The sequence below is a fragment of the Caretta caretta genome, chromosome 4 (assembly GCF_965140235.1).
Source record: "Caretta caretta isolate rCarCar2 chromosome 4, rCarCar1.hap1, whole genome shotgun sequence".
NCBI lineage: Eukaryota > Metazoa > Chordata > Testudines > Cheloniidae > Caretta > Caretta caretta.
This window is the reverse complement of record NC_134209.1, coordinates 50,694,530-50,709,721: the sequence shown is the minus strand read 5'-3', so window position 1 is coordinate 50,709,721 and position 15,192 is coordinate 50,694,530. Positions and strand designations below refer to the sequence as shown.

At 44.3% G+C, this 15,192-nt stretch overlaps 2 protein-coding genes across 5 annotated transcripts in view; one reads left to right on the top strand and one right to left on the bottom strand.

Moving 5' to 3' along the window:
- Positions 1 to 13,239, bottom strand: part of EXOSC9 (exosome component 9) — a 49,716-nt gene extending 36,477 nt beyond the window's left edge. For 2 of the 4 annotated variants that reach the window (XM_048847177.2, XM_048847176.2), the window contains exons 1-11: positions 13,091 to 13,239; positions 12,829 to 12,923; positions 11,842 to 11,961; positions 11,622 to 11,724; positions 10,623 to 10,760; positions 10,063 to 10,145; positions 9,586 to 9,718; positions 8,748 to 8,836; positions 7,785 to 7,931; positions 4,231 to 4,418; positions 3,440 to 3,521 (exon numbers count right to left, since the gene is read on the bottom strand). In XM_048847177.2, coding sequence (XP_048703134.1) covers positions 3,440 to 3,521; positions 4,231 to 4,418; positions 7,785 to 7,931; positions 8,748 to 8,836; positions 9,586 to 9,718; positions 10,063 to 10,145; positions 10,623 to 10,760; positions 11,622 to 11,724; positions 11,842 to 11,961; positions 12,829 to 12,923; positions 13,091 to 13,156 — 1,244 coding nt within the window. In that variant the 5' untranslated portion in view covers positions 13,157 to 13,239. Of the gene's footprint in view, positions 1 to 2,209; positions 2,517 to 3,439; positions 3,522 to 4,230; positions 4,419 to 7,784; positions 7,932 to 8,747; positions 8,837 to 9,585; positions 9,719 to 10,062; positions 10,146 to 10,622; positions 10,761 to 11,621; positions 11,725 to 11,841; positions 11,962 to 12,828; positions 12,924 to 13,090 lie in introns of those variants that run through there. The other 2 variants (XM_048847175.1, XM_048847174.1) reach the window with 2 other exon arrangements.
- A 99-nt stretch (positions 13,240 to 13,338) lies between these two features.
- ANXA5 (annexin A5) overlaps positions 13,339 to 15,192 on the top strand; it is an 83,359-nt gene continuing 81,505 nt past the window's right edge. Inside the window, exon 1 of the mRNA XM_048847180.2 lies at positions 13,339 to 13,362. The gene's annotated coding sequence lies outside the window, so the exon portion shown is untranslated. The remainder of the gene's footprint in view (positions 13,363 to 15,192) is intronic.

Here is a 15,192-nt window from a genome sequence, read left to right as displayed (position 1 = left end):
AATATGGAACAGCTGGCTTCCTATACCAAGCAAAACCATTCTTTGACCCTATGAGTCTGACTATGTAGGCCTGGCCATGAAATGCACTCTGGCCTGGAAAGACAGGTACAAAGCTGCTTGGGAGGCCTGTTCCTAGGCTTGACTGAATCAACTGATTAAGGTAGGGGTGGAGGGTGGCATGGGTAAGGGAAGTAGAAGTGGAGGGCAGGCTTGGTGCCATGAATTTCCTTTTGGCTTCCCCAGGGGTGCTTGACCATACCTCCACTGGACCTATGGAAAGGGGTAGACCATTAATGACCCTCCAAAGACTAACAGGCTAAAGTCTCTTTGCTGCAAGTTTGGAAAGAAGTCCATGTACACACTATGTTCCAGCACCAGGCATCCTAATTACTGTATTAGCACCAGCCTTAATTTTCATATACTGTTTTTGAAATGCTCTAAAATATGCTCATAATTTTATCTCCTTTTTCTTTGGTTTAGGAGTGGCTTTGGCTCAGGAACCCTGAGCCAACTGCTTGTGTTTTTTTTCCTAAAAGTCCTTCTAGGATATAGATAATTTTTAATGTTGGATTGAAAAAAATATGACTGGTATTATACCTCACTAAAGCTGCTAGATTTGGGGGTGTGTGTGTATATAGGCAAGCAGCACATCCTCTAAATTTTGTGTGTGTGCACATTAGTGGTACAATATAGGTAACCTTAAAGCTACATGAAAAGCAGTTTAACAATCTTGTCTTTTGAGAAGAAATGTTACTATGCCTGTCTGCTTCCTATTATACTGCTTTTTTATAGCATCAAAACTGCTTCACTAACCCCCCTCCCCATGCTATACAGTACTAATACACCCCTTTACTCCTGTGGGTGGATGCCTTAAGCCTGTTAAGATTGAGGGACCTCTAATATTAAAGAGCACAGCTCTGTTCATGGTATATCTCTTCCCCCTTTACTTCATAATCTCATCTCTATTACCCCTTGTCCTTTTCCCTTGAAGTCCTAACATTTTTCTGTAAAGTTCCCAGCATCTTCTGTCCTTTTACCTCAGCTATAATGCACACAGGTTGCACTACTAGGCTAAATCTTTCCCTGAGGCAAAAGCAGATTGTACTGTACAGCAAACAGCTTGTTTGTACAGCCTTTCACAGAACTAGGTCCAGTTGCAGGTTTTTCCTCAACAGAAAAGGTCAACACAATATAGCCTAGAGGTTGGAAGAAGTGATGGAACAAGATCCCTGCAAGGAGAATGCTAGATCACTGTAAAGATGAAGTAAACTTTATACAGAGACAAGACAGGGTATGAACCACTGCAATATATATATATATTTACAATAGTGCCCTACATTGACTTAAGTGAAAACTTCACTTGCAGCATCTATAAAACACTGAGTTTGGACCCATTCATATATTTTACACTTGCCATTTCTTCCCCATTTTAAAAAAAAAATCTGATATTGCAAACAAACATGTTTGGTCTTCCTTTTAAGAACAACATTTATTTCCTAAGAGGTACGTAAAGAGCTCTGCCAAGAAGCACTTTTGCTAAGCTTTAAAGTTACAGGGGCAAAATTAAATTCTCAGTTTTACTATATATAACTTATGAACACATGAAATAAGATGTAAGTTATTTCTACTCTCCTCTTGTATGGATTTTCCTGTTTGTCTATTTCATCTTCTAAAATCTCAACTGCTTCATGAGACTAACTTGTCTGATACTATTGCATAGATCCTTCTTCCTACTTTGTTTCAGTAAGTTCTAGTGTTCTAGGATAGGTCTTTTTAGACTTACAGTTTAAGAAGTATTCCTTAATTTTCATGAAACATGGTTAAACTGATATGTTTAAAAATAAACATTAACAAAGACTACAGGCAGTCTCTTAATTTCTTGTTTGCTTTGTCTACAACACCCATCTCTTGCAGACATGAGGCCTAATTCACTCTCAATAATTCCACTGCAACTAATTCTGTTGATGTGAAGAGGTACTGGATGAAGCTTATGCTTAGATTGAACAGAAAATCAAACCATGCCAATCCAGAACCTTAATACTTAGAAATGTAGATATGCACTGCCTTAAAATGAAGTTAAAAGGCTTTGAGAAGAAGCTCTTATGAGATGGAAGTGTTAATATTTACAGGTGTTTTTGCTCAGTTTTAATGTGCAATTCAAGAGTATGCTTACTTAGTTACCACCCTATTATACCTTCTACTCAAATGCTGACACTTTTGAATGTTTAGTTTATTGCAAGACAAATGTACACTATTATATAAAAAAATATACAGAGAAGTAGATCTAAGTTTCAGAAATGGGGGGGAACAAGGAAAACTGATCTACAAAAATACATTCAGTAGCTTAATATACAGAGTAAGTGTCTCATTTAAGTATTAATCTATACAATTATTTGGAAGGGAACATGACTAATGAGTCGCTCTCTTCTTTTTTCTTTTTTTGTTAAATGCTTTCTTATTTGAAGAATTTTCTTGTTTGGCGCTGGTTTGAGTTCTGTGAACAAACAACATTTAACCTAAAATAAAGCAGCTTAATAAAAGACTGAGTGGCTAGACTGGTGTTCCCTACAAGTCAAGCCCCAAGTCATAAAGGTTTTCAAGATCTCAGCTCTATACATGACCAGCCTACCACAATCCAATTGTGCTTTACTTGTAACAGGGTTTAAAGAAAACTAAGGGAAAGCCCCATCCAAACTGCAAACAACCTCTGCAACACAAATCCACATTTAACAAACATGTTAGAGCAGACTACCTTTCTAGATACCATCATTTCTATTAGCATTGAGTTGCATGGTTCTTATAAAGAAGGTAATAAATCTGTGCTAAAAATAATACAAGCTCCTGTTGCATTAGTAGTTAGAGCTGGGAAATGTGGACTCTATCCTATTCAGTGGGCAGAATCCACTGCAGCACACCTGAGGAGTAGGATAGGAGGCTCTAATCCACCCTTTTGCTACCACAGGGTAACTCAGAACATCCAAATAGATTTAAGTTGCACCAGCTGGAGCAGTCCCATAGGCACTGCTTTAGCAGGTGCTGATTAGCCCAAACACTGGATGCTTTGGCCTTACCCCCTATGTGAGAGGTGGCATAGAGCTGAACCTGCTGATTCAGGGCAGAGACTGTCTTTTTATTCAGTTTGTACAATAGCTAGCACAATGGGCTCCTGGTTCACGACAAGGACTCAGGCACTACAGTAATACAAGTAAATACACTATCCCTAGATTCCCCAACATTAAGAGAATCCTTGGCGGCTCCCTTAGGCAGTGCAAAGAATCAAGAACAGGCTGAGGATCTGGCCCCATTATCTGAGAGCAATGTTTTCCTTGACAAGCGTAGGCACAAGGAAGTATACCGTACTTGCTGAAACTATTCCTTGTCTCAACACAGTATGCTGTTTTAAAGATTTTTTCCCCTTTAACTACATAGTTGTGGTTACCGTGTTTTCTTCGGCCTCTCCTCTGGTTCCAGAATGACAACTTCCTCTTCTTCACTGTCAGACAGTACAATTGTGTCATCACCTTACAAACAAACAAGAGAAAACTGTTATTTATATTACTGTAAAACCTGAGTGTTGTTTTGTACATCACATTTCTGTGAGTATAAATCATTACTACACACCTAGAGACATTTTAACGCAGGGGGGATATGTTTTTGTCACTCTAGTGTGCAACTCAAGGGCCAGAATCACCCTTCGAGCACAATAACTTTAAAACAACTGATACTTTATTTTAGCTGTTATAAACTGAACACTTTTAGAAGAGTGGCTGAGTTTGGTTTAGTATCCTGCTGCCTCTGCCACATCTCTCAACAGTAGGTAGAGGACAGAGCCCGAAGACCATTCTCATTGGTTTGTCTGGTATTTTGCTTTCATTAGATACTGACATAATGGCAACAGGCACAAAACAAAGCAGGTCCTTTCCCCAAAAGCACCTTTCTTTGTTACTTTCTGGTCCCTACTAATTCCCCAGTGTAGGGTTTCCCTCTTGTAAAAACTCCACCCTCTACTCCCAGCATGTCTTTCTGGGGTTGGATATTTAAATTTGGCAGATGTAAGCCATAACAGCTCTAAAGTGGTCATTTTGCAGTTGGCAGCTGCATCTTCCTGCTGGCAAGTTCCTATGATGTTTTCCCCTTCTTGCTGCTAAGGAGGGGACACAGCTTCAAATACACCAGAATTAATACACGAACGGTGTTTTCGGTAATATTACATTTAAAGCAGATACTAACCCTTCTTAGTATTCCTCACAACATTTCTCTCTTCCATTTCCATTTTCTGACCCTCTGAGGTGGTAGCATCATCACTGTTACCTTCCTCTTCCTCCTCTCTCTCAGATTCTTCAAGGTCTCCCCAGGAGTTCTCTATCCCCTCCCCAAGTTGGGCCATCCCAGGCATCCTCAGTACTGGTTTGGCAAAACTGAGCTAATTAAGAAAAATCTGTAAATTGCCAGAATTCTTATTTTTACTCTCATTGCACAGCATGTTGAACTAGGTAAATTATTTGGAAAGTTGAAGTACATAAACAATCTGCAGTGGGTACCAAGGGCTGAGCACGTGATGTGAAGAAATTCATTTGAGCAAAATGGCAAGTCAGTGTTCTCTTGAACAGCTGACAAAGTAAAAATGCCTAACGTATGCACAATGGATGAGACAACTGATCACCTTCACAGCTGAGCCCCACATTGCCAGGCAGAACTTAGTTGGGTTCATCTTTTTGCTGCCTGTGCTGCAGAACTCATCTCCCCTAGAAGGGCCTCACGTTGCCGTTGAGTGATTCCCCTTTTCTATAGCCGTGGAATAGAAATTAATAATGCCACATGGAGCTGCACTGAACCTTCCTTAGCTGAAGGATTCAGAGGCATTAGAGGAGTAATGGAAAAGGGAGGCAGAGAAGGATTCTGGCAGAAAACCCACACACTCCTGATCAACATGCTATACTATGAATTCCTCTACCGGGATAGGTTTCAGAGTAACAGCCGTGTTAGTCTGTATTCGCAAAAAGAAAAGGAGTACTTGTGGCACCTTAAAGACTAACCAATTTATTTGAGCATAAGCTTTCGTGAGCTACAGCTCACTTCATCGGATGCATACTGTGGAAAGTGTAGAAGATCTTTTTATACACACGAAGCATGAAAAAATACCGCCCCCCACCCCACTCTCCCCCTGGCAATTGCCCATCCGAAGTGATCACTTTCCTTACAATGTGTATGATAATCAAGGTGGGCCATTTCCAGCACAAATCCAAGGTTTAACAAGAACATCTTGGTGGAAGAGGGGGGTAGGAAAAAACAAGGGGAAATAGGTTACCTTGTGTAATGACTTAGCCACTCCCAGTCTCTATTCAAGCCTAAGTTAATTGTATCCAATTTGCAAATGAATTCCAATTCAGCAGTCTCTCACTGGAGTCTGGATTTGAAGTTTTTTTGTTGTAATATCGCAACTTTCATGTCTGTAATCACGTGACCAGAGAGATTGAAGTGTTCTCCGACTGGTTTATGAATGTTATAATTCTTGACATCTGATTTGTGTCCATTTATTCTTTTACGTAGAGACTGTCCAGTTTGACCAATGTACATGGCAGAGGGGCACTGCCGGCACATGATGACATATCACATTGGTGGGTGTGCAGGTGAACGAGCCTCTGATAGTGTGGCTGATGTTATTAGGCCCTGTGATGGTGTCCCCTGAATAGATATGTGGGCACAGTTGGCAACGGGCTTTGTTGCAAGGATAGGTTCCTGGGTTAGTGGTTCTGTTGTGTGGTATGTGGTTGCTGGTGAGTATTTGCTTCAGGTTGGGGGGCTGTCTGTGGGCAAGGACTGGCCTGTCTCCCAAGATTTGTGAGAGTGTTGCGTCATCCCTCAGGATAGGTTGTAGATCCTTAATAATGTGTTGGAGGGGTTTTAGTTGGGGGCTGAAGGTGACGGCTAGTGGCATTTGTTATTTTCTTTGTTAGGCCTGTCCTGTAGTAGGTGACTTCTGGGAACTCTTCTGGCTCTATCAATCTGTTTCTTCACTTCCACAGGTGGGTATTGTAGTTGTAAGAATGCTTGATAGAGATCTTGTAGGTGTTTGTCTCTGTCTGAGGGGTTGGAGCAAATGCGGTTGTATCGCAGAGCTTGGCTGTAGACGATGGATCGTGTGGTGTGGTCAGGGTGAAAGCTGGAGGCACGTAGGTAGAACTAGCAGTCAGTAGGTTTCCGGTATAGAGTGGTGTTTATGTGACCATCGTCTATTAGCACTGTAGTGTCCAGGAAGTGGATCTCTTGTGTGGACTGGACCAGGCTGAGGTTGATGGTGGGATGGAAATTGTTGAAATCATGGTGGAATTCCTCAAGGACTTCTTTTCCATGGGTCCAGATGATGAAGATGTCATCAATATAGCGCAAGTAGAGTAGGGGCGTTAGGAGACGAGAGCTGAGGAAGCGTTGTTCTAAGTCAGCCATAAAAATGTTGGCATACTGTGGGGCCATGCAGGTACCCATAGCAGTGCCGCTGATTTGAAAGGTATACATTGTCCCCAAATGTAAAAGTTATAGGTAAGGACAAAGTCACAAAATTCAGCCACCAGGTTAGCCGTGACATTATCGGGGATAGTGTTCTTGACGGCTTGTAGTCCATCTTTGTGTGGAATGTTGGTGTAGAGGGCTTCTACATCCATAGTGGCTAGGATGGTGTTATCAGGAAGATCACCGATGGATTGTAGTTTTCTCAGGAAGTCAGTGGTGTCTCGAAGGTAGCTGGGAGTGCTGGTAGCGTAGGGCCTGAGGAGGGAGTCTACATAGCCAGACAATCCTGCTGTCAGGGTGCCAATGCCTGAGATGATAGGGCGCCCAGGATTTCCAGGTTTATGGATCTTGGGTAGTAGATAGAATATCCCAGGTCAGGGTTCCAGGGGTGTGTCTGTGCGGATTTGATCTTGTGCTTTTTCAGGGAGTTTCTTGAGCAAATGCTGTAGTTTCTTTTGGTAACTCTCAGTGGGATCAGAGGGTAATGGCTTGTAGAAAGTGGTGTTGGAGAGCTGCCAAGCAGCCTCTTGTTCATATTCAGACCTATTCATGATGACAAAACCACCTCCTTTGTCAGCCTTTTTGATTATGATGTCAGAGTTGTTTCTGAAGCTGTGGATGGCATTGTGTTCCGCACGGCTGAGGTTATGGGGCAAGTGATGCTGCACACAGACATGAAAGTTGCGATATTACAACAAAAAAACTTCAAATCCAGACTCCAGCAAGAGACTGCTGAATTGGAATTCATTTACAAATTGGATACAATTAACTTAGGCTTGAATAGAGACTGGGAGTGGCTAAGTCATTACGCAAGGTAACCTATTTCCCCTTGTTTTTTCCTACCGCCCCCCGACGTTCTTGTTAAACCCTGGATTTGTGCTGGAAATGGCCCAACTTGATTATCATACACATTGTAAGGAGAGAGTGATGACTTTAGATGGGAAATTGCCAGCAGGAGAGTGGGGTGGGGGTATTTTTTCATGCTTTGTGTGTATAAAAAGATCTTCTACACTTTCCACAGTATGCATCCGATGAAGTGAGCTGTAGCTCACGAAAGCTTATGCTCAAATAAATTGGTTAGTCTCTAAGGTACCACAAGTACTCTTTTTCTTTCTACCGGGATACACTTTCTATAAATAAAAAGATATAGATGATCATGATGTAGTCATAGCCTTCAAAGAAACGAGAAACTCAAGATGTATTGCGTGATTCAGAAAGTTTTAACAGTGAGATATCACTGTCTTCTCACTAAAGTGATATAGTAGAAAAGATACACATCTGAAGGGGAGTCAGCCTTGGTGATGATTTCTTCAGCTTGCTCTTCCACATCTTTAGTATCAACAAGAGCTCTTTCCATTTTAAAGGCAGAGATCTTTTGATCTGGTATAGACTCTGCAAAGCCAAACTTTCCACCTTCTTTCCTATTTATTAAATAAATACAAAAATGTTTTAAGACATTTTACATTTCAAAAAGTCAAGTTAGAGAGAGTTCAGTTATATACAGAGATGAGATTTACAACAGCAACACTAAAAAAAACAGGTTAGCTGTTTAAACTGTTAAGTCAGTGGTTCTCAAACTTTTGTACTGGTGAACCCTTTCACACTGCAAGCCTCTGAGTGTGACCCCCCCTCCCCATATAAATTAAAAACACTTTTTAATATACTTAACACCATTATAAATGCTGGAGGCAAAGCGGGGTTTGCGATAGGGGCTGAGAGTTCACGACCCCCCTATGTAATAACTTCATGACCTGAGGGGTCCCGACCCCCAGTTTGAGAACCCCTGTGTTAAGTTAAACAATACAGAAAATTTGTTCCTGTTTGAGATCAGGCACAAAAACTGAACTGAGAAGGCCAAGTTTTCCCTAGTTGTGGTCTCAGTCACCTGAGAACAGCAATCCTTTATTGATTGTGGCTGTTTTATTAGTATCATGCCATCTTCTTTAAACAACTAAGCTTTTCTTTTTCCAACTTTATTCTCTCCCCTCCTCCCCAAGGTTTCCCACGGTAGTTGTTTTGCATCATGCATCAAATACAATTGGCTTGAGGGTGTCAATACAATCATCTCTTCAGAGAAAACAGAACTATTAGCTGAGTCTGAGTATAACACCGCTTATTGAAGACAATCAGTTGCACAGCTTCTCTTTCAGAGACTCCACTCACAGGAAAACAGTACAAGAATAATCTGACCCCACAAACATATTAACTTCCAATACAATGCATTTTAACAATCTCACCTAACTTTCCGGTCATTCTCCAAGGCCTTTTGAATTAGCTCTGTGATCTCTGCTACTTTAACACCAGTTATTTTACTGCATCTCAGAACCTGTTTGTAGTGAACAATAATTTATCATGCAATTAAAATAAACATAACTTTATACTTAATTTAAGTGAAAACGTACTTTTTTTTGTACTGCTAGATGCTAATGACCTATGAATGATGTCTCAGTCAGGAAGTTCAAATGGAAGCTTCCCCACAAACCTTTAGCTAAGAATTTGTTTGATAGAGGAAATATGCTTTATGCCTAGTTAGTACTGTTTAACCTGAGCAGTCTGTCATATGTTATATATTGTATGCACAGATTTATACTGAACTACCAAATTCATTAATAATTAGAAAAAAGAGCTATGTGCCATCTTAAGAATGAAAAAGACTTCCAATATTATTAAGTTTCGTTTCATTTCAGATTAAAGTGACAAATATTTCAAGACTAGCGGCTACACAAATACTAACAGAGGAGCATTGGAATCTGGCAGCAATAAGTTATTTGTTATAGTCAAGAAACACGTTTATATTTAGAAAGACTTATAAATACCACTTGGAAATGTTAAGAGATTGCTGTCCCAATTACCTTAAACTCCATTCAAGAAGTACAGAGTATGAGACCAAACATTTGGAGTTTAGACCATCCCCCCAAAGAACTGTCATGTTTACATTTCCTATCCAGTTTTCTATGCAATCAGACAGAGAGATACCATTCTTCTCTCACATCAAAACACTACTAGACGGTTCAATATTACAATACTTCAAGAAGTTTATACCAGAGAGAATGACTCAAAGAAAATGCCATTTACCTGATCTTTTAACAGCATAATCCCTCCACTGGACTGGATAGTACAAATCTCACGATGTTTATTCATGGCAATCACTAGGAGGCCATCCATTACACGTTCCTCTCGTTCACTGGGATCCACCAACAAATAGGTTCTGAAACCATTGTTGAATAGGACACAATAGTTAAGTGTAACCTGCTTGCCTGAAACTATAAGGGCAGGAGACAAATTACACAAACAAGCTTCATGGTTTTGGAGATGAGTATACCCAAGGAGACCGATTTCATAAGTGTACATTTTTATGAAAAGTCTACAGAAATTTCATGTTACACACTGCAGCATGAAGAGGAACACCTCTTCTTCACACCTTCTCATTTCAGATAAAGTTAGTTCACTAGTGCATTTTGTTAACATGGCTATTTATGGAAATGTATGTTTTTCTTCCAGTTCTGCAGAAACTGGTAGATGATTTAAGTCAGTGCCATAACAGAAACTTACCCTTGCTGGAAAAAGGCAAAACTGACACAGATAGGCATGTGATGGATACTCAAAGGGACAGGATCACGTTCCTCAGGGGTATACTAAAAATATAAATAGTCAAGGTGGAAATTTGTTACTTACCCAATTCCATATATAATTTAAAAGAAAATACTAAGACAAAAAGTAAGAAAAGCCTATCATCTAAAAATTCAACATGACTTGATTCGCTCTCTCTTTTTAAAATGTTATTTCCTGTTAATATTACCTATCTAGGTAACTGTACTGTACCCATTTTTGTGCCATTTGACCCCTTCCAGTTTGGCTGAGAAGTACAAAAAAGTGCTAAAAAGGTCATCCTTATTTCTTAATGTTTACAGTCTCTCAAATTGAAAATCAGTAACTGTATACTATACATATTGATAAAAACAAATGGATCTATTCCTATCCCTTGATATTTTAAGTAGCTCTACCTCTAAAACTTAACTTGTCTCTGTTGACAAAGATCCATTTTACATAGAGCAGCAATCAATGAAATTTTAATTTCAATAATCCCACCACTTTCACCTCATCCTACTCACCAAAGTTACTTCCTCTCCTTGCACAGATACATCTGGTCTACGGAAGTGACACAAAGCCACTATTGCTGCTATACTTGCAGCATCAATAATGTTTCCATCATGATTCAACAAATGCAGGTCCACACGAATTTGCCACACCTGGGAGGGGGTGGGGGTTAGCGGGGAAAAACAACATGAAAATTCACTAAACTGTAGTCCTGGTCACTTGTATGAATTTTCCAACATCTTTTCAAAATAGCTTTTTACTATTCATGTTGAAGGTAAGTATAATTCAGTTCTTGATCATCAAAAATTATGATGAAAACTGAATAAATCCAAACAGAGACAGTATCTGTTTTCAACACTATTAATTTGTGATGAAGAAAATAAAACTGAAGTATGATTTCAGCCCTGATCCTGTAAACCAGGGATTCTCAAACATCACTGCACTGCGACCCTCTTCTGACAAGGAAAATTACTACACGACCCCAGCCGAAGCCTGAGCCGCACCGCCCCAGGTGGTGGGGCCAATGCCAAAGCCCAAGCCCCACTGCCCTGGGTGAGGAAGCCAAAGCCAAAGCCCAAGGGCTTCAGCCCCAGGCAAGGGACCTGTAACCTGAGCCTTGCTCCCTGGGCAGTGGTGCTCAAGCTTCAGCTTCGGCCCTGGGAAGTAGGGCTCAAGCTTCGGTTCTGGCCTGAGACCCCAGCAAGTCTGAGCCAGCCCTGGTGACCCCATTAAAAATGGGGTTGTGACCCACTTTGGGGTCCCAACCCACAGTTTGAGAACTGCTGCTGTAAACATTCATGCATATGATTAGCTTTAGCATGTACATAGCCCATTGACTATAAAGGGACTATGCACAACCTTAAAGTTAAACACATCTATGTTTGGACAGCTGGAACCTTGGCCTTTTAAAATAAAATCAAGATTACTGGTCCTCAAAGACAGACTGACCTCTAAACGCAACATATTAATCCCCTAGTATTAAAGACCTTTTGATTTCATAGCGTTTTTCACACCTTTACACCAGCAACAACACAGAGAGATTCAGTGTCTATACATTTTGAGTTTCTTAGGCATCTTTCTAGTAGTCGATTCAGTTTCACCAAAAGGTCAGATTGCCTGGAAAAAACAAGAGATTGGGTACATTTTAGTTGTGAGTTATTAATAAGTCTGAAACTATGAAACTGAATAGCTTTCCTTATGCCATCCTTGCCTGTAGTCACTGAAGAGACATACCTGCCAGGCTCAAAAGCTGGTGCAGCCATTGGGGAGAGCTCAAGATTAAAGAAAAGTATACCCTCTGTAGCTCGATTTAGCTTTGGGGAAACAAGTTCACATGAAACCTGCCCAAGGACTCTGCAAAAGAAACCCCCCCCACAAACCCCAAAAGACTTCAGTATGGGTGACAAAAACAACTTTAACATTAAAGCAACTTACACTTCAATTTTACTAAAAAGAAAAGGAGTACTAGTGGCACCTTAGAGACTAACCAATTTATTTGAGCATAAGCTTTCGTGAGCTACAGCTCACTTCATCGGACGCTGTAGCTCACAAAAGCTTATGCTCAAATAAATTGGTTAGTCTCTAAGGTGCCACAAGTACTCCTTTTCTTTTTGCAAATACAGACTAACACGGCTGCTACTCTGAAACCTTCAATTTTACTGCACATCTCCAGTTTATTACAGCTTCTTCATATATAGGACTTGGTTATACAGATAAAATGACAGTCACGAACAGGGAATAAGCAGGATCTAGACGTTAAAGCACAGGTCAGAAGTTCAAATTTCTTGCGGTTTATTCCTAATTTTACCACTGTGGGAGCTCGAACAATTTACTTGTGTCTACTTCAGTTCCCCCAGCCTATAGAAGAGAGATACCATCTACTTCCCAAGGGTGTTGCGAGGCTTAATTTGAGATCCTTGGATGGGGGAAATTAATGAATTGCCAACATCCAGGGCTTGGACATAAAGATCCGCTCATCGGCAGCTTTCCACGCTGTACCTATAAACACCTCAAGGGAGCCCAACCTCTATTTGTTTTCCTCAGCGCCAACCCCTCCCCCCATCGCTACCGTCCTCCTGCAGGCCGCTGCGCTGCATCCGCACCCCGCGGGCACGAGGGCAATCGGGGCCGCTCCGGCAGGGCCAGGGCGCGGCGGCTGTGGGGAGACACGGGGTACCGCCACGAGCCACACAGTGACGGGTGGGGGGCTCCCCGCGGTACCTGGTCCTCCCCAGCTCCACGATGCAGCAGCCGTAGTCGGCGCCGAAGGAGATCCGCACGTTCCTGTAGTCGTAGCTCTGCCGCCCGTCCAAGCGCTGCAAAGCCGAGAGCAGAGTCACCACCCGCGCGGGGCAGCCCCGGGTCCGACCCGCAGGGAGGGACGGGGGCCCGCCGGCGCTCCCGTGGGAGGGGGCCCGGCCGGTGGCGGCGCTGTGGGGGAGGGGAAAGCGGGGGTGGGGGTGGGGGGGTCTCGGTCTCGTACCTTCCGCTCCTCGATGGCGCGCAGCAGGAAGCGCCGCTCGCAGTTGGACAGCGGCGTCTCCTTCATGCTGGCGGGGCCTCGCGATCTGGGGCCCCCTCCGCGCGCGCCCCTCAAACGTCATCAAGCGGCGCCGCTGCGGCCAGAGAGTGCGCAGGCGCGAGGGTTGGACTCCTCCCGTCGCCGCGTCGCCGCCGCTGCCGCAGGGACAGGGAGCTGCTCGGGCGGGGCGGGGCGGGGCGGGGCGGGGGCCGGAATCCAAGCCCCTAGAGCCGGTGAGCGGGGGCAGCGTCCCGGCGCCAGCGGAAGTTCAGAGTCTTCCGAGGGTCGCCAACGTTTTGTTGGCACAAACTGAAACACCCTTGTCCCGCCCGTCCTCCGAGGGCCCCGCCCCCCCCCCCGCTCGCTCGCTCGCTCGCTCGCTCATTTTCACCAGGCTGGCTCAGGGAGGTGGGGTGCGGGGAGGGGTGCATGCTCTGGGGTGGGGTCAGAAATGAGTTCAGGGTGCGGGAGGAGGCTCTGCCCTGAGGCTGTGGGTTGGGATGCAGGAGGGGCTGAGGGCTCGGGGCTAGGGCCATGGATGAGGGGTGTTGGCGGGTGGAGCCACGAGGTTCAGGGTGTGGGAGGGGGTTCTGGGCTGAGGCAGGGGGTTGGGGTGCAGGGGGGGCAAGAGCTCTGGTGAGGGGCCAGGAATGAGGGATTTGGGGTGCAGGAGGGGACTCGAGCTGGGGGGGGGGGTTGGAGAGTGGGAGAGGGCCCTGGGCTGGGGCCAGGGATTGCAGTGGGGGGGGGGCAGGTGAGGGCTCCAACTGGGGGTTCAGATAGGGATGAGGGGGTTGGGGTGTAGGAGGGTGGGGCTGGGACTGAGGGGTTTGGAAGATGGGAGGGGGATCAGGGCTGGGGCAGGGGATGCGGGAGGGGCACAGGGCTGCAGGCTCTGGGCAGCACTTTCCTCAAGCAGCTCCTGGAAGCATCAGCATGTCCCTCCTACAGCTTCTATGTGGAGGCATGGCCAGACGACTCTGAGCGCTGCCCATCCCCAGGCACCACCCCCGCAGCTCCCTTTGGCCATGGTTCCCAGCTAATGGGAGTTGTAGAACCAGCACTTGCGGCAGGAGCAGTGTGCAGAGTCCCCTGGTTGCTCCTACACATAGGAGCCAGAGCTGGGGGACATGCCACTGCTTCCAGGAGCAGCACCTAGCCGTGGCAGACAGGGAGCCTGCCTTAGCCCTGCTGTGCCACCGATCAGATTTTTAATGGCCCAGTCAGCAGTGCTGACCATAGCTGACAGGGTCCCTTTTCAACCAGGCGTTCTGGTTGAAAACCAGACACCAGGCAACTCTAAGTCTTCCTCACCCTGCTGGCGTGCGTCATGGGAGGCTGTGTGGACTGTCAGGGGTCTCGGTTCCCAGGAGTCTGCCTGGCAGAAAGCTTCTGGGCTGAACTTGGGGGTACCTTACAGTAGTTCTGCTTTGCCCCTCTTCACCGCTTGCCCCAAAGCCTGCAGAGCAGGGGTGGGGGGTTTGGATGCGAGCTGCTGTGGTCTTCCTGCCATTTGAACCTGCGTTGGCAGTGCAGCTTTGTTGTGGTTAATGCTATTCGTTCATGTGGGACGTCCTAACAGGTGTGTAAATCCAAGCCATATAAAAACAGGCAGTCCTTGGACTTACAACACAGTTTGTTCCTTACAATTGTGTCAAGTCATAACTCAGAACCGCAATCTACTCCACTGCGGGATCGAGCATCGTAAACTCAAAACCTATAGTCGTAAGTTGAATCAGGGTGTCAGCGTAGAAGCGTCCTAAGTGCCATTCATTGTAACGCAAACGTTGTAAGGTCGAGGACTGCCTGTACCAGCAAAACCAATTAGCAGCACCAAACCAGCAAACTCAGCCGCATGTTGTATAGGACTGTGGTCACCAGAGTTCTCTGTTCAACACCATTGCCCAGAGCAAGCATCCTTACAGCACCTAGGACATGTCCCGTCTAGGGGTTTGATTAAGTGAAGTGACAGCTCTGATTACACATTTATCAGACCAGGCATGTCTATCAAATGTTAAAAGAAAAGGAGTACTTGTGGCACCTTAGAGACTAACCAATTTATT